At 43.5% G+C, this 18,660-nt stretch overlaps 1 protein-coding gene across 5 annotated transcripts in view; it reads left to right on the plus strand.

Annotated features, from left to right (window-relative positions):
- EEF1A2 (eukaryotic translation elongation factor 1 alpha 2) overlaps window positions 1–18,660 on the plus strand; it is a 54,417-nt gene that overhangs the window by 24,724 nt on the left and 11,033 nt on the right. For all 5 annotated transcript variants that reach the window (XM_085619684.1, XM_085619686.1, XM_085619687.1 and 2 more), the window contains exons 2-4: window positions 8,550–8,756; window positions 9,367–9,546; window positions 11,057–11,353. In XM_085619684.1, the coding sequence (XP_085475810.1) occupies window positions 8,613–8,756; window positions 9,367–9,546; window positions 11,057–11,353 (621 nt within the window). In that variant the 5' untranslated portion in view covers window positions 8,550–8,612. The remainder of the gene's footprint in view (window positions 1–8,549; window positions 8,757–9,366; window positions 9,547–11,056; window positions 11,354–18,660) is intronic.

Consider the following 18,660-nt stretch of genomic DNA (forward strand, 5'->3'; position numbering starts at 1 on the left):
GAGGAAAGACAGAGCATAAACAAGTTACTGTGCTGCACCGGTGCAGTGGCATAAGGTACATGCTGCTCTGGTGCAGTGGCGTAAGGTACATAATTCTCCGTGTAAATCAGACGTGCCAGCTGGGTGCTGTTACTACAACTTAGAAGTCGATCCTGACCCTGATCGACCCCCCGTATCACGGACTCTAGCATATCCATATCATAATTAACACGTGTCAATACCGGCCCATCGGGGTCCCCGGATGAGTTTTCTCGCAACACTCCTTGCAGCCATATGGACACGCTGCAAACCACTTTGGCACGTTATCCGCACAGCTTGACCCTTTAGGGCCCTTGCTGCTGATTTTCGTCACCCATCCCGCCTCTACCATTACTCCTTCAAAGATTTCTGTGCCTAATCACTCCAGGTTATGTATTCAGGCAACATTTAAAGTCCTGAGGATGATCCCGTGTATATACTCTAGGGATCGAAACGTCGTCGACCTATAAGTGCACCTTATACACTTACCTAATATGTAAATTTAATGTGTGCTGTTGCCCTATGCATTTTTGTTTGCTGTATGTCGACAATTATTATGCAAACAAACTCTTTTGCCTGAGCCCGTTTTTGTTTTATGTTAACATTCCCCCTAGTGTACCCTTTGTAATCTTTGTTTGTTTGGTTGGATGCAGGCTTGTGTCCCACCTATGTATTGGTTCTCAAATTGTTAAATATTCGAGTTAAATATAGTTGTCCGGCTGAACAACATTTGAATATAGTACTGACTCTTAGTCTATATTTATCAATTGTACCTATTCTTTTTTGTTCTGGGACCATTGCTCCTTCTAGTATGGTACATCACTAGCACGTACAAAACTACAAACCAGCGGGTCATGCATTACATAGGGTCAATTATAATAATATATTCAACAGAATAAAGTGTACTATGAGCTGGCTTCTGTTGATCTTTAAAGATCCCCTTTGTCAGGTGTGAGAACTACAGCCAGTCACAACATTTGGCTGAACATTACATATGCATTATGGTGTTAGTAGACCTGTAGAAGCAGGTGACGTCTGTAGAACACTGACATGGCAGCCAAGGCATTTTCACTAGATGCTGAAGCATCAGTGCTTAATTTGAGCCAGTGATTTCCAGTACTCTGCACTGACACTTAATTGCCAACACCGGGTCTTATGACAGTCGCTTATTAATTTAATATACATGAAAATGACGAACACCGGCCACACACGCCATTCTTATAGCTTTGGGGGCCTGGAATAGTCTGAAGTGCCACACTTGAAGTAGTGTGATGTACGTAGGTGTGTTTGTACTGTCACCGGCACCGCTAGCTGGGGCAATGGGTGATGCAAGCGGCAGACGCCTCGTGACAACAGCCCTGGCACTTATGTTTTTTTTATATACAAATTAAGCACTGTGAAGAATGCACTAAAACGTACATCTCTTCAACACCTTGAACCTTACTAAGTTTAGTTCCCAATGACAATAAGCATCCATGCGATTTCAGATGTAAGAAAAGCACAGGCGGTGATTGTAAAAGAGGGCCCTTGGTGTTGATGACAAATAATACCCAAAGGCTATGGACCTTTGTCAAGAGAAGAGTGTAAACACCAGGCTCTCAAACCTCCAACCATTTCCATCAAGTCAAGTTTATTGCATCAGATTAGCTAAAACCATCATCCACAACCATCAATCATTCCCATCAACTTTTCAGACTTTGACTTTTTGCCACAGTTGTTCAATACTTGCCGCCTCTGACCCTACCCCCAAACCATATTGGGGTGTAAGTCAGCTGGGTGCTTGAGGCATCTGAGAATGATTCCTGGATCTGCATGCATTTCCAACTCTGATTGGAATGGATCACAGCTGTTCACATTTGAGATGCCAGCTTGTAACAAGGGCCCTGAAAGCCCATAGAGAGATGGGTCTTCTGATGATGTATGGAATTTAAGAGCCAACTGGGGGAGCTCCTACTCAAACCTGGAAAGTATAAGGCTGTGGATTTGTTTTCACCAGTGAAGTTCTGTGAAGTTCCCGGTTTTCTCCCTATGCGACGATTGCTTAGTTTCCTGCGTACCTTCAACTTCACCTAGAAAAGCTATTTTTCTGTCCTGCAAGCACATTTTTAGGTCATAGCCAAATATAATCGAACTCAGGCCAGGCTGAAAATATGTGCAGACATACTCTCACTAAGTTGACCTTTTCTGACCTTTTCGATGCATAGTGACTTAGAACATAAAAGAAGGTTTTCTACAAAGCATTTCTTTTGTAGAACCATTTCCATGGTGCTAAATGCCTATTGGTATGTTAATTCAAATGTCTAAATTTAGACGCACAATTAGCAAAGCAAAACGTTCTGTATCCTCCACAAGGCTGCAACATTTTTCACAGGACTTCTGATGACGGTGAAGAAAAACTTCACACATCCCTAGTTACCTCCTGCTCCAAGTGTAGCAGTAACACCCCGAATACAATTGTGGTACCATTTTATGGGCTGGGGGTGAGCCTACAGTGGGAACCCACAAAGTAGTGTCTGTTCCATTTAATTATGACTGCCTCCTGACACTCTTCCAATTGAGTTGTATCCACATGTACGTATGCAAGGATGAATGACAAACTGCATTGAGGGGTAGATGAATGCGTGCATGGATGGAAGGAAAACCGAGATTGTGTTACCTGGTGCTTAATGCAGAAGGTTGTATGCCAGTGTAAGATGACTTAAGTAGCCAATGTAGTTTTACAGTAGTTTGTGACCAAAATAATGGAAGAATGGACTGTGTATTCTACAAAGATCATAAAATGTTTCACATGCGCCCGCACCCGCTTGGCAATGTTTTTTTTTGGGTTCAGCAAAATCTATATATAGATTAAAAAAAAGGTATATATGAAACTTCCAGGGCTTAACCTCTTCGCTGCGGCGCAAATTCCGCCGCAGCGCTCCCGCAGTGCTGACATTCCGATCGCGGGCGTGGTCATGGCGTCTCCCGGCCGTCGTCCGCACACGCCCATCGTGACTCATGACGGCCGGGAGACGGCATGAGCACCGAAGAGGTTAAGCTTCAGCTCCAAGATCAGACTGTGACAAGTATAATAAAGTCAGTGGCAGCCAACACAGATGAGTGGTGAGGTGGGTGGAGGGCGCGCAGTCTAAAAATAAATTTAAAAAACAGAAAAGACTTACCTGGTGCTGCCGGCCACCTTGCGCTCCTCCGTTCCTGGTCCCAGGAGTCTCTGAAACAGCATCACGGACTTCCGATCCAATCCCCGTGCTGCTCTCAAGCATGAGAGCAGCATGGAGATTGGCCTGAGCGGCCTGGATTAACGCTTGCCAGGCACAGTGAGTCTGTGCTGTTTCTCCAACCCGGCTGTGGAATACACCTGGTTTGGAGAAACCTCAGTTTAGCCGGTCTGAGATGGCCGGTCAAACTGACATGCGCACTTAAAAGTGCACATCTACCACTCCCCCCCCCCCATATGCCCTGGACCTGCCCCTCCCTGCACACATTGGCGCAGCCAGCATCTGAAAAATTAAACAATAATAAAATATAATGTTATTTTTCAGCCGCTGGCTCAGAGTCAGTGGGGCATCACTCCTCTGCTATTGCGTTGGAGCCGCTGCTGAATAAAGTAGCAACTTTCACTCCCCCTCTTTCTGAAAAAGGGGAAGAGCTCATAATGGACCGTGTTAGTAGATAAAGTGCATTCAGAAATACTACATCCATTAATAGAAATAAATGTCATTTTTCAATGTTGTCCAAGGGCATCTGGTAGGAAAGTTAACCAACACCTTCCAAGAAGTAGGTTGGGCCCATCACAATCAACCTAGATTGGGAAACATTCTGCTCAGATGTTACCCCGTAATGAAAAATGAATTCTAAAAATACTCAACATGTCTAGCAACATTTGAGACAATGCCCTTCTTGAGTGACTTTGGCTGAGGTCACTTTCTTTTTTTTTATGTAAAACATTTTTTATTAGGAAAAAAACAACAAGCATCAGCAATAGCATTACAATGCAGAGGGAGCAATACAATAGGCATCAGTGGTACAGTAGGTAATATTACAATAGACAAATATGTATGGTGGAAGGTCTAGGGTGACGGCGGATCATCCCACACAGGGGCAAGGGGGGGGCTGACAAATTTCTCCCCGATAGGAGTTCCACAATCCCCACACTCGAGACCATTTTTTGGGACATCCATGGGACACATATACCGTCTTTTCTCAAAACATCGAGGTCACTTTCTTGATCGACGCACAGGCAGCTATTGTCACAATTGCTGCTGCAATTTAGTGATGTGCCCTTGGTTGATATAGGTTGTCTCTTGTTAAACTTCCCTATTCTCCTGTTTCACCACCTCTTTTCTTTTTCCCCATATACCACGTTCGATTTCTTTTGTGATACATGACTTATCAATCAACAACTCATAACTATTTCTTTTCGAATGTGTTTTGGGGTTTTTATGCTCCTTGCTCCCTTTTTTTAGGTCTCGGCTTGAGGTAGGCAGCGCGCATGCGCTGCCTCGTCATACGAGGCTTTTTGGAATCGATACGATTCCAAAAGTCTTGTCCCAGCTCCGCCTTACGTTTTCATTCGTGCGCATCGTTGTGTGTCATGAATTATGCCAAAGCCAGTGCAATGATTGCACTGTAGGCATGCCACTCGCTGCTTGTTGCCACACTGTCTCCTTTGATCCCTTCTCAGAGCCTCTGGTAAACTGTGGTGGTGAGTACGTACGGCGTGCAGCGCCCAGTACTGTGCTACAAAGTATATTGTACCTGAGGTATACTGTTGTCATCCTGAGCTATTCGAGCTCACGCCGCATGGCGTGTGCACTAGGCGCAGCCCCGCGAGCCTCTGGTAAATTCTGGCGTTGAGTATTGTGTGCACTGAAATGACGGTCTGACACCGTCACTTATAGGAGAACACAGCAGTACATTTTGTCACATATATACAGTCTTAAGTCCAGTGTATACAAAGCTTGTCATCCACGTGTCCTCAGAACGTGCACAGCTTTGGCGTCTATAGCAGTGAGTACCCCTCCTGTACCCAATATACTGCGCACCAGAATGAATGTACGTATGGTCAACAACACCACGTGTGTGCGTAATGCAGAACATGCACTGTACGTACATGTTCTCTGCGTAACAGGCGTCTTTACGGGCCTGCGCCAGCTGTGAGCACCAGACCTGAACCCCAGAATCACTCAGTGTAACACAGCGCCAGTGAAAGCGATTATGTTCAAGTCAGGTCGCAGTCACCCCCCATACCGCGACTCACTTCCCCTCCAGTCCTCACTACAGTTCTCACTGCATCGCCCTCTCACTCAAGCACTCACTAACCTACTCCAGCACTCAATAACCACCTTACTGAAACCCACTCCCACTCCAGTCCTCACTAAACCCTCACCCCCAGCACTCATTAAAACCCTCACAGAATCCCACTCCAAAACTCATTATAACCCTCGCCCCCAGCACTCACTAAAACCCTCACAGAATCCGACTCCCACTCCAGAACTCACTACAACCCTCACTGCAATACACTCACCCTTCAACCCTCACTAAATCCCTCACTGGAACACACTTCCACTCCAGCAGTCACTATAACCCTCACCCCCAGCACTCACTAAAACCCTCACAGAATCCCACTCCAGAACTCACTACAACCCTCACTGCAACCTATTCACCGTCCAGCACTCCCCTCTGCACTGGTGCACTCGCTTCAGCCCTCTCTGTCCCTCCCCGACCCTCATTGCACCCTCCGAGTTGTCACTCTTCCTGCTCCTCACACTTAAGCTCACTACACACTCCTTCCTCTCTATTAAACCTTTGAATCTCTGTAATTAAAATAACTAGGCACCCACCATCCTCGGTGCATCAATACAGCCCTCAGTGAACCCTTACCCGCTCTCACTCTCCCTCCCTCTCTGCCCCCCCAACCCTATCTCTCACACATGGGCATTTGTTGGGGACGTTGAGGGCGGCAGGAGGGAGCTGCCTGCTCCATTTTACCCATAAGTCCTGTACCGCCCCCTCTGCCTGGTGAAACAGCTGCCCCCCCCCTGGTGCACTCGTTTTATGACGACACTGGGGGCATCTGACCGGTGCGCAGACCTGTCCAGCCCGAGGGCCCAGTTGGACCAGGGGTTTTTCTTAATTTCTCAGCTGCACCCCATGCCCCTCTCAGATATTGCATTTACTTTTGGTGCACAGTGGGATTGTGTCCCGCAAGTTGAAAGGTTTTAATGCGACTGAAAGCACCACGAGGCTATTAGCCTCATTAGCCCGCTGCCTGGCAACACCCTTGCGTTTCAGGGGCAGTGCCAGTCCCCAAAATACTAAAATCGCTTGGGCTGAAGTAACCATCATTATAGAAAGAAAATAGAAAACATAGAAAATAGAAAACAGTTCATCCATCTAGCACGAGGCACCAGTAATCAAAGGCGAGACCTATTGCATTTTCAATGCTTGTTTACATATGTTATGTCTTGCCTAGCCTGTATCACTCATTGCATTTACTATTTTTACTTTTCTTGTGTTTAAACTCCGATAAAATTATTTGAACACTAAACTTGTAAAACTACTTACTACACCAGCTTTTCGAGTTATGCTTCAGCTATAACCTGCGCTGTTACTTACAAGCGCTTTCCCATGGTGGTCAGCTTATAGCTGTTATATATTGACTGTCAATTTAGAAGATTCATCCTCAGGCTGTTGTGTTTTTGGAATGTTTCTCTGGCTATCAACTGTTAAAATATATGTAAGGTACTTACTCTGGCTGTTCCTTTTTTTAAAGCTATGTATAGGCCGTTGCCTTTTATGCTACCGATTTGGTGGCCCCTGGGCATGGCTGTGGTCCATGGATCTTTGGTAGGGTGCTTGCTCATGCCCTACCTTGGTGGCATCTGCTTTTAGGCCTAGCGGTTCTCCTGGAGAAGTCATTGTTTGTCTATGTTGATGAAGTGTGTCACCAGAGTTTCTGAAGTCTTCTCACCTCTCCTGCAGCACCACCACTGAGTAATTCTGCACACAACCGTTGACACATCCGATTCCTGGCTTGCTAAACTCAAGAATAAAAATCTAGTTTTGGTTTTATCCTAAGGAGATAAGGTGGATTATAATCTTAAAAATCCATTGTCTTGGTTCAATTTTCAGCCGGTGTTAAACATTCAGTAGGCGTCTCATCTACGCCTGGCCCTACACTACACAGTAAGACAGCAGTATATTGGCTAAAGCTCTCTTTAGGTTTATACTGGATTCATAACTTTGATTTTCATTGAAGATGTAAAAATGGCTACATTCCAAAATGGCTGACGCTCATGAGTAGGGTGTTTCCGATTGTGATCAAGCTATTAAGTAATTCCCTTCAGCCGCCCATGAACCTGGACTTGTTCAATGCATACTTAGAGGTGGGTTATCCGATTGGCGCTGATGGGACAGTACAGATGGAATAGCCATTCAGACGGGCCTCATAGGCTGTTATCCTCAGCCCATACAACAAGACATGGAAGGTGATGCCGCTTCTTTTACTTGACAACTCAAGCATCCCAGACATTTCAGACTCAGTGCATTACAAGACCTTGCTTCAAAAATGCATGGGGATCTAGCTTTGGCTTGATGGAGATTTGTTTGAACAGAATTGCTGGTGCAATAATTTTCCCGCCAATTGTTTTTAAATACAAGCCTAAATCAATGAAGAAATGTATTTAACTTTTCAATCACATCACATTGATGTTAACTATTCACTCCTAAAGTGGCCACCATAAGTCTTCTGAATGGCCCACTGCAAATCTTGAGGCAGGGTAACACCCAACTACCTGTTTATGATTGCACTGGAGGTGGGCTGATATCCACCTTATAAGTTACACGGGTCAGTTACAGGCAGTGTTGCTGCAGCCTTAGCACCCCCATCAGGCCTTGCCAAGGCACATGTTACAACACACAGTGGTTTAAAAGCAGGGCACAAAGTCCAGTTGAATTTACTCTGGATTTGACTTTGCGTATGTGAGAATGGAAATCCCAGGGGCGTAGCTTGGTCAGTAAGATTTGGGGGGCAGGGCGAGCTTCAGTTTTTCCAACAATCACGCTGGCATTTCATGAAAAAATACATCATCTGAGAAGCAGGACATGCGGGGGGGCTGATGGGAGAACCATTTTGAAGTCCTTCAAAACAGAGATGAGAGAGTGTGTGTGTATTTTTGTCTGTGCATGTATGCAAAATTCCCAAGTGAAATCCTGCAAACACCCACCATACCCGACTTAAAGCACCTATACCCAACTATTTATTAAATAATACATTTATTAGGGGGTGTGACACCCCAAGCACCCCACTGAAGCTACGAACCTGGGAAAGGCCAGCTAATATTCTTCTTTAATCACTCCAGTTGGCGTCACCATTGGTTTGTTAAATAATGCATGGGATGTGTATGAGCTTCTATGCATGTTCTGACGTGTCTCGATCTGCTGCTGTAATGCATACTCGTATTGATCTCTTCAATTGAATACATCTCCAATTGAATGAAACCTGGTTGTTATGCTTTGTCATTCTCCAGCTGTTCCCAAAGTTTGGCACCTGAAGATCCAGCAGACCGGTAGAGCCGGGGAAAGGGGACAGGATGGGGAAGGAAAAGACCCACATTAACATCGTAGTCATCGGGCATGTGGATTCCGGCAAGTCCACCACCACAGGCCACCTCATCTATAAATGCGGGGGCATCGACAAGAGGACCATCGAGAAGTTTGAGAAGGAAGCTGCTGAGGTGAGGCTCCGCAGTCACAGATACCCCAGGGCTCTTGAGTGGTTTCCCCTCTTTGCGAAGTGCCACGGGCAGACTGCGACGTAGCCATGCAAGCATCAAGGGTTGCTTATGAGTTGGGACTTGAGAGAAGCATTGAGATTAGTGAAACAAAAGTTACAACCAAATGTATGGAAATTATTTCAGGAGCTCGGGCTTGGGTGTTGATAAGGGAGAGACTGTCACTGAAACAATCTGGGTTAGGTGTTAAGGTGAGTGGTATGAAGACCCTCATTCGAAGGAGTGGGAGTTTCCTATACATTCTGGATTCTAGGTGTTTCATACATGGAGTATTAGGGTAATTCCAAGTTATCAATTAAACTAGAAGGGATATTGTGCATAGTTACACTGGGGAATGGAGTATTTTGCCAATTCTGTTTACAGCTTTGTTTTGATAATGACACTGTTATGAGCTTGCCTTGCCTTTTTAAAGCCTGCAGGTATTTCATAGTGAGGTGTTTTACAAGGAAGTCCGAATATTTGAAGCATCACATCCATAGTACCAGAAAATAAAACTATATCTGCTCTTTCTTTTCTTTTTTTATTGAATTGTGTCTTTCTCACTGGCCTTCAGATGGGGAAGGGCTCCTTCAAGTACGCCTGGGTGCTGGACAAGCTGAAAGCCGAGCGTGAAAGGGGCATCACCATTGACATCTCCTTATGGAAATTTGAGACCAACAAGTACTACATTACAATTATTGATGCCCCCGGCCATAGAGACTTCATCAAGAACATGATCACTGGCACCTCCCAGGTAAGATACTGAAGAGGCCTCAGGAGGGTGTTACTATGAATGATACTGCCTGTCAAGGTGATTGGTGTCAAGTTATATTATATCTACTGATATTTATTTAAACATTCCTAAAGGAGAGCTGAGTTATTGTTTGAGCTATGGTTTGGTTACATTGATCCTTTCTGGAACTTGTTGGACTCCAGTAGCTGAGCTTTTGGTTGACTGGATGGCTTATTAGTTCCTCTGCAGTGGTTATCAATGGAGTTGGGTTTTAGAGATGTCAGGTGCATCCAAAGTTAAATAAAATGTTTGCTTGGAAAAGGTAGAGTTCAGCTTGGCTGAGTGGTAGTTTGAGCTATGATTGGATCTATGAATATACAGACGGAGCTATGTAAGCTTTGGTAATGTTTGGAGTACCAGATGTTAGACTACAATGATGAATATAGTACTAGGATTGATCTACCGTAATAAACAGTGGAGGCGGAGCAGTACAGATGTTGGCAGATGGTTGGCAGAGTTCAAACTAGAGTGATTATTGGTGGAGTTGATTCTGGTTTACAATCGGGATTCGCGGAGTTAGAGAGGTAATCTAGTGTCATTGGTAAGGTCTGAGGTTAGCGCTGAGGGAGGTGAAGTTAAAATATAGGGTTGACTGTTGGCAATTGAGTTGGATAGGAGAAGTGTTTTCATCAACAGTTAAGTGGAGCTGATGTTCAAATTCATTAGTAAATAGGGGTCATGGGAATGTGCAGAAGTGAGGATTGCTTGGGCTGGAACCCTTTTACTGCTTGAAGCTTCAGCTATGACCTCAGAAGAGGATGCAAGCATCCTTGGATGCTGTGGACTGTCTACTGAGTGGCTGAACTTACTATAATCTGCATTGATGATTAGCACATCTTTTGCCAATCTGCAGATGTGACTAGATGAGCAGAGGGGTGGGAATTATCCATGAATGGCTTAGCTGGGGAAGAAATGCAGTAATGTTTAGGGAGCAGGAGTCAGCCTCACTGGTGAATAAAGAGTGTTGGAGGTTTTCTGCATTGGTATTTGTGGAGTTAGGGTAGAGCTACTGTGATGACACTCTGTTGCCGAGGTATTGCTCATTCAGATGGTAATAGCATTGTTGAGGTTGTGATGCACTGTTCATTGGTAGAGCTGGTGTTGAGCTGCAGTGGTAATGAGCAGACGTAGAATGATAGTTCATTGATTGGTGCTTGTCATTAAAACTTGCTGCAATGAGTGGGGTAGACTCCTTGAAACTGGATCATGCACTGGATGAAAAAGAAGAGGTGGGCGGGGTTGGACTTGGGATATTGCACATATCCTGCCCTTAAGTTTAGAGAGATTGTGGGTATGTCAATTGAGCTTCCTTTCTTCGCTTGGATACAGGTGTGCAAGAGCTCATGTGTATATGTCCTCTTTTAGGAACTGTGATTGTTTTGTAGTTTGGGGATCGAACATCCATGCATTGTTGCAGCTTTTACCTTGAGTAGGGGTTCATGTTCTGTTCGTCTCTGTTTTGTGCACCCAGGCAGACTGTGCTGTCTTGATAGTAGCTGCAGGCGTTGGTGAATTTGAAGCAGGCATCTCGAAGAACGGCCAGACCCGGGAGCACGCCCTCCTGGCCTACACCTTGGGAGTCAAGCAGCTCATTGTGGGCGTCAACAAGATGGACTCCACAGAACCCCCATACAGCGAGAAACGCTATGATGAGATTGTCAAGGAAGTCAGCGCCTACATCAAGAAAATCGGCTATAACCCCGCCACCGTACCCTTTGTGCCAGTTTCTGGATGGCATGGGGACAACATGCTGGAGCCCTCACCCAATGTGAGTGGTAAATTTATCAGTTCCTTGATTAATGTTTGTTTTCCACTTTTATGAATGTGTTGGCTATTTGTTTCCCACAAGTCTATTCATTACTAATACCTTACTTATTGTACTCAAAATGGTGGATTGCTTTGGGACTAAACAAGTCGTGATTTTTCCAAAACACTCCCTTGGACCCCTATCATGACTAACTGTAGCAGAAGTACTGAATCTATACTTAAGAGAGAACTATAGTGTTATATTTTTGATAGTTCATATCTTGAGATGACTACTTACTCCAGGAATCCTTTTTTGATAATTCCATTATTGTATCATTACTTTGTCAGTCCCAAATTGCAGTGGCGGCTCCTCGAGGGAGTGCTGCGGGGGCGGAGCAGGGGAGGGTTTAGGGTGGGGGGGTAGTAAACTCCGGCATACAGCTAAACGGAGTTAAGTAAGTAAATAAATAAAACAATTTACATTGCGCGTGCGAGATCGCCGATTTGGCGTTGCAGCGCGCGCAATGTAAATTGCTTTATTTATTTATTTATTCACTTAACTCTGTTCGGCCGTATGCCGGAGTTTACTACCCGCCAACCTGCACCTCCCCCGACTCACCGCCCCGCAGCACTCCCTCGAGGAGCCGCCACTGCCCAAATGTAGTCCACCGAAAACGTATAGATGTGCAAATCCATAAGGTATTTGGTTATTGGTGAACATTCTGAAGGAGTTAATAGTTCAAAGCACGTTTTTAGTTAATTTGAACTATTTTTAATATTAAACTAGGCTTCAAAAAACACATAAAAGCAAGAGTAACTCAACATTTAACTTGTAACTGATGTGTGTTAATGGACGAGGAAGAAATCAAAGATGGCTTGAGGTCATCTGGGGCTGGTGCTGGTTCACTCAAATTGCACAAAATGTGTCCTGCATTTTGGGCTTATCTAGACATAGGCAAATGGTGGAAATTATCGCTCAAGCTGTTTTAGAACGAAAACAATTTGTAGGCTTGCAAAGCACATCAAATTTATAGGTGATGATCACATGGCAAAAATGTCACATGAAGTACTTTACAACACCATTATGAGCGTGAATAATGAGGAAGCTAGTCAAAAAATATCTTTAGACCTGGAACTGAGCTCCAACAAATGTACATTCGCTCTGGCTAAATAATATATATAAACATATCTATATATGTTCTAACAGCTGTACACTCACTTCAACAAGTGTACATCTCACTGCTCCATGGAGAGCCTCACCAAGGACCTTGCAGTCAGATCAATACAAGTAGATGGTATGAAGCAAATGTATACTTTTATGTTACTCACAAACCCTCGCTGTCGCGGGAGTCAAATAAACATGTACGCGGTGAGTGTACCTGAAATAAGCCAGATTTGGTCGGGAGAATACAACACAAGGCACGTGCATTTCTAGCCAAATGTGGTAAGGATATATATATTCTGAACCCAGAGCTGAGTACTACATCCTTAGAAAAGAGAAATAAATGGAAATCCTTCGAAGTTAACATTGGCTACTAAGATTACGTATTATAAAATTTTAAAAAGACAAAGGTTTAGAGTTTGGCGAACGGCATACTCCATCTAACATGTAGTTGATATCCTGTCCCCGTATTGAGGTGCATTATAGCTTCTAGCACTTTTAATACGATGGATGAGATACCAGGCAGAGCAAACCTCTGCCAAACAGTAAATAAGGGTCTTATTCAGAAATGTACCAACATAGACAAGTTAAAAAGCCTTTCGAAAATAAAAATCACATAGTAATGGTATTTTAGAACTTTCTCTGGCCAAAATAATCATCAGCACAGATATAATTCACTCTTTACCACCATTGTGGCCCACTTCAATTGACTTTTCCCGTCTGCCACATCCTCATTTTGTGACTTTAGGCAACATGCTGTGCTAAGAAAGAAAGAAAGACAGAAGGAAAGAAGGAAAGTAAGAAAGAAAAAAGAAAGAAAGAAGGAAAGAAGGAAAGTGAGAAAGAAAGAAAGAAAGAATGAAAAAAGAAAGAAAGAAGGAAAAAAGGAAAGAAAGAAAGACAGAAAGAAAGAAAGAAAGAAAGAAAGAAAGAAAGAAAGAAAGAAAGAAAGAAACACAAAATGCAAACCAAAATACATTTATGAGAGTCTAGTTGTACTGATGGTAAATCACGGTATAATATATGACTTTAACAATATGCCTTCTAATTTATAGCATTCATTTTCTGACTGGCATCTCCATAGCAACAATGTGTTGTATTTCCTTTTGGAGCAGAAATCACTAGGTTCGATGATGCTGTCTAATTTCATACACTACCCAAAAAGTATATGGGAGTCTGGTGTGTTCGAGTGATCTGAAGAACTATTATTTTATGATGTTCTAATTGTGTTCTAAACCTTTTCTCCTTGATGACTAGGGGTAGGAGACATTACACATAACCCAGTAGCAGCAACTTCAATATTTTCAGCATCGACACATGGTTATTCTTTCATGACCGAGTACAATTGGTGAAAGCATGCCACTGTCCCACAAACCCTCAGAAGCAAGCGATCGTCTTTTAGAAGCCATTGTCCCTACAATTGTCACTACAGTACACTGCTTCAACAATCTCTGGCACTACTGCAGATATCTTTAACAAAGTCCAAAAATTCCGAAAATGACCACAGCTCAACCCCTTAAAAAAATCCAACCATCTCGGTGGCTGAATAATGCACGACAACCTCTCCGACCAAGTCCAATAAACAACAAAAGGCACCCTTTGCAAACGAAACTATATTCCACCCATTTAAGGTCAGCTAAATGTACAGCCTAAACCTTAGACAAAATCCAGCACTAACCAGCTATTGTCTGGTCTATTCAACAGTTCATACACTGTCTAACAGGGAACCCTTGAATTAAGTCCATCTTCAATTACAGCACAAAGTGCACAGCAAAGACTAACAACAAGAAACCATGCGTTGTACAATAATACAATATGAACAACAACAGCACAATCACATCATTAAAGACCAAAAATACCTAATCCATGAAGAAAGTTCAATATTAACTACTAACCATCTCTTTCAATAAAGGTCAACAATGGCGACTGCCCTAACCTTTCCAGATAGACCAGCAATAACAAAGTGTAACCCCATAACATTAAAAAAAAAAGTATTGCCCATGCCATTTAATGATGTCTAGCAGTGTTTACTAGACACTTCCTTCAACGTAGAACAGCTCTCCCAAACTCAGCCAATGAATGGTAATGTTTAATGGCAGGCTGGTTCTCAACAACACACCTCCATGAAACACATACAGTAACAGTAATGACCCAGCAGGTATTGCAACTATCAGTTCCATCAAATCAAACTACTCTAAAAATGGCAATCTCATGTTTCCCAACTTTCCCAGTCTTCATCACAGACCAGCTCTTCCAAGTATACTCATTCATAACTAAAGCTCAACCTCAGCCGCACTGCAAGATACTTGTTTCCAGTCCAGGGAGGACCTGGCTTGGCAGTTCAGGCTGGACTGTTCCCATGAGGCACAGGGTCAGACTGATTTGCATATGGCCATGTCTGAACTGGGGCGGTGGAGTGAGCTAAAGAATGATGATGGATTAAACCCAGATCAGTTGACTGGGGGTGAATGTTTGATTTGCTCAAACGCTCCGTCTATCATCCCCTTTGGTATCGCCTTATTTTCAATGGTGGCAGAGGAGATGTATATGACAAGAATAACATCGTTTTTTGGTCAGATGCCAAAGTTTGTATGGAAGCCAAGATCTGCAGGTGCAAAGGTCAGCAATTCATCCACTAAACCAAACTGAGCCCCACCATCACTTTTGTGCGCGAGATAAGATGCCAAAGGGTGACAGACATTTACTCAAATGTACAGAAAATATCACATGGGGTGGCCTATGAAATTTGAGCAAGTGTTACGCTTTTTTTGGAAAAAAAATATCCAAAAAGTCCAATAGTCAATTTTACCTCATTAATCATAATCCAGATTTTGCAGCAATGGCCTTGCTGCATCGTAGGGTCTACAGTATATCAACCAATCAAAATCGAAATCAGACCCTTCTGTGTTTTTGAAAACAGGCCATACCCTTGCACTGAGACTTCTACCATTGCATACACAGCCTAGTGTCATTCTACAAGCGCATTAATTGCCATCAGATGGGTCCTAATGCTGTGCGGAGGGTTAGACCATTTTACAACACAGTTCACTGGGACTGTTTCAGCTTTTTTTTGTTTAAAAAGTGGACCAGAACATGGGGGGGGGGGGGGTGAAGGGGGAGTAGGGGAAAACCAGGCAGCTAACTAGGATGTTACCAGCTAGGAGGCAGGAGATTGCGCCCACTTAATCCAAGCCCCCTGATATACCTCCGTAAAAGAATTGTTGTCCAGAGATTTTCATTTTTAGGTCGAGCATTCGAGATCTCTTCTTTATACTTTAGTATATACTTATAATATACTTATATGTATATGTACTTTGTGGGCTCTGGAGATCAGCCCTAGGACTTGTCTGCTTCCGCTTAGGGACATTTTTTTCTGTTCATCTGCCTCTCTTTATCTGTCTCAAAAGAAAACGACCAGCAGAGGTCAGTAAAATACCAGAATTGCTTTCTGCTGAGGGACTTTCTATTTTTATTTTTCTGGCAACTGCCTCTATTTAACTTTCTTGATAAAAAACGACCAGCAGAGGTCAGTAAAATATCAGAATCACTTTAGTATTCTCTAGATTCCAGTCTTTAGAAATTGTCTTCCATGAGCACCCGTAGACAATATTTTTTTCAAATCTTGTATTTTCAGTGATATGACCACCGAAGGCCCTGATTTTTATATTAAAAACAGAGCTTTGGACTATACCTTTTCCCACTGAAAGACAGTATTTCTCTCCATGTGTTCCCATACCTGGCGTGTCACACAGTTTGTTACTTACCTTCCCTCTATGTCAAAGAACAGTAGATGTTTCAGCACCCAGGCTTATGTGCTGCATAGCTACATACTTATAAGGTCCCAAAGGCAATACCGATTGCATTGCAAATGCTTGTTAATTTGTGTTTTTGGATCATTAGAGAAGTAATTTAGCTTGGGTAGACTAACCTTATGGCATCAAATACTGTTTTTAGTGCCATCTTCCCTTTGGGCACAAAACAGGATTTCAAGTAGGGTGAAAAGTGTGCTTGATATAGGTATTTGCTCCCACAAAGTGCACAAGGTAAAGCCATGGTAGCAACAGTTGTTATTTGGGCCCACTGGAATGGGGGAATAACACCCCAGTCTGAGATATACAACTTGGAATTGAGATGAAGTTGGGCATACATTTTGCACCTCTGACATAAAGGCCTCCCTATATGGCTTCTTTAACAGGGAATCAGCAGCAGAATGCCACATTACTGAGGCATCCCCAAAAATTTGCACCAGCGATGATCCGGACACTCAGCTTAACCCGCCAAGGCAAGGAAGGGAGGCGACAGCAGGACCAGACTGTGAAATGCAGCAGCCGCTTAATAGCAGGCAGAAAACCACTCAGGCTGCAGAAACCTGACAGAACACATTAGCAAGGAAGAGCGAGGGATTCCAAGGCACAGGCTGCTACAACACAAAGCTCAAGGATGAATGCACAAAGTGCTCCAGGCTTTAATGCTGCCAGGCGGAAGGATGCCAGGGCAATGTCACTGGAGACAGCTGCACAAGGTCAGGCAAAAGTGCAGCAAGGACTCACCTAGACAGGCCTTTGGAAGGAGAAGCAGAGCAAGTGGGGGGATCCTTTTCAAAGGTGGGGGTGACTAAGAGAGGCTTCATGGATTTGTTTTGTGCAAAGAGAGAGGTATTAAGATGCTCGATGTTTACAGACTTTCTTTAGAAACTCTTGTTGATAATATGACCCATTTGGCAACTAAATGTTCTGAAAAGGTAGGTCCAATTTATGCAGGTACAGGATATACAAGAAGCTATAGATATAGGCGATCCGGCCTTTTGTGCGGTGCATTTACGATTGCAACAATTTAAGGTAGTAAATCTGAGGCACTATAGCCCTTGAAAGCTACAAAAATGGACATGTGGAACTTATTCACATTGCCACGGGTGTCGACTAGAAGATGCGGGTGATGTACATATGTTTGCTACCTGTTCCAAATTGCTTCCCTTCTGGGCTGATGCTGAAAGAGTGGAATCTACTCGTACTCAATTTGACGTAGTAATTCCTGCTAGGAGTATTATGTTGAAATGATGATAACATAGTGCACTAAATTGTGTCTTCTATTTTCACCGCTATCACCACCGCCAGTCTTTTTTTTTGCACATGATTGAATTGAATCCCATAGCGCCAACTACTGAAAAATGGTGGCACTCTCTGCGGCGCTTCTTTGAGTTTGAACTGGCAGTGCAGCGGGTCAAAAGTCTGGTTGGCCGCAAACTATTTTTGAGAACCTGGGACCTGCAATGGATAAACCAAGCTTAAGATAGGCGGTGTTAAATTCTTAGAGATAATTATATATTTGTTTTACTATTCATGATAATCAAATTCTATGTGTATTAGTCTGTATTAACGTTCTTAAATATGTCCATATTTTCATTGCACTCCCTAAAAATTAAATAATGAAAAAAGTATTAGCAGAGCAGTGTTAATTTGGACCAGCATTGTCCAAAGTCTTTTATTTCCTATCCCCTTCAATCGTCATATAAAACCTATCACTTCCACACATCATTACACAAACGTTGCCACATCCCAACTCGCACCACTCAAGCAGCATTAATATAGGTTAGGCTCTTCCTAAATCCACCCTTCTTTGGAATAGCCCAACTCCTACCAACTATTCCAACCATCGCTACAGACCCACCATCCCTAAATCCACCAAACCTGCCACAACCAAACCACCACCAACACCCGCTCTATCCAATCATTCAAATGCATCAATTCAAGAAGGAGTTCTGGCCCAGATGGACCACCGTGAGATGCCCCCGAATTAAATCAACCATTAAGATATAACAACGTTCATCAAGGAGCACAACTCCCTAACCCATTCCAAACTCTGCAGTGACTCAACACCCACCATCTCCATCACATTCTTTTTTGTATCTATCAAAAGTTCAAGATAGGACACCCTGTACAGCATGTGATACCATCCTCAAGCAGTCTCACGTTGCCTTATGACTGTGTAGTGCTTCCTCTGTCACTTATCACCGCAGAATGTAATCTGCTTAGCTTCACCAACCATATTTATAGACTACTGTCTCCAGCTCCACTAATTGCACTGACATAATAGATTTTCCCGGCTCCATCATCCCAAACCGCATATCACTGTCTCTCCATCACCACCAACGATATCTAGCTTCTATT

Source organism: Triturus cristatus, chromosome 7 (genome assembly GCF_964204655.1).
Source record: "Triturus cristatus chromosome 7, aTriCri1.1, whole genome shotgun sequence".
NCBI classification, from domain to species: domain Eukaryota; kingdom Metazoa; phylum Chordata; class Amphibia; order Caudata; family Salamandridae; genus Triturus; species Triturus cristatus.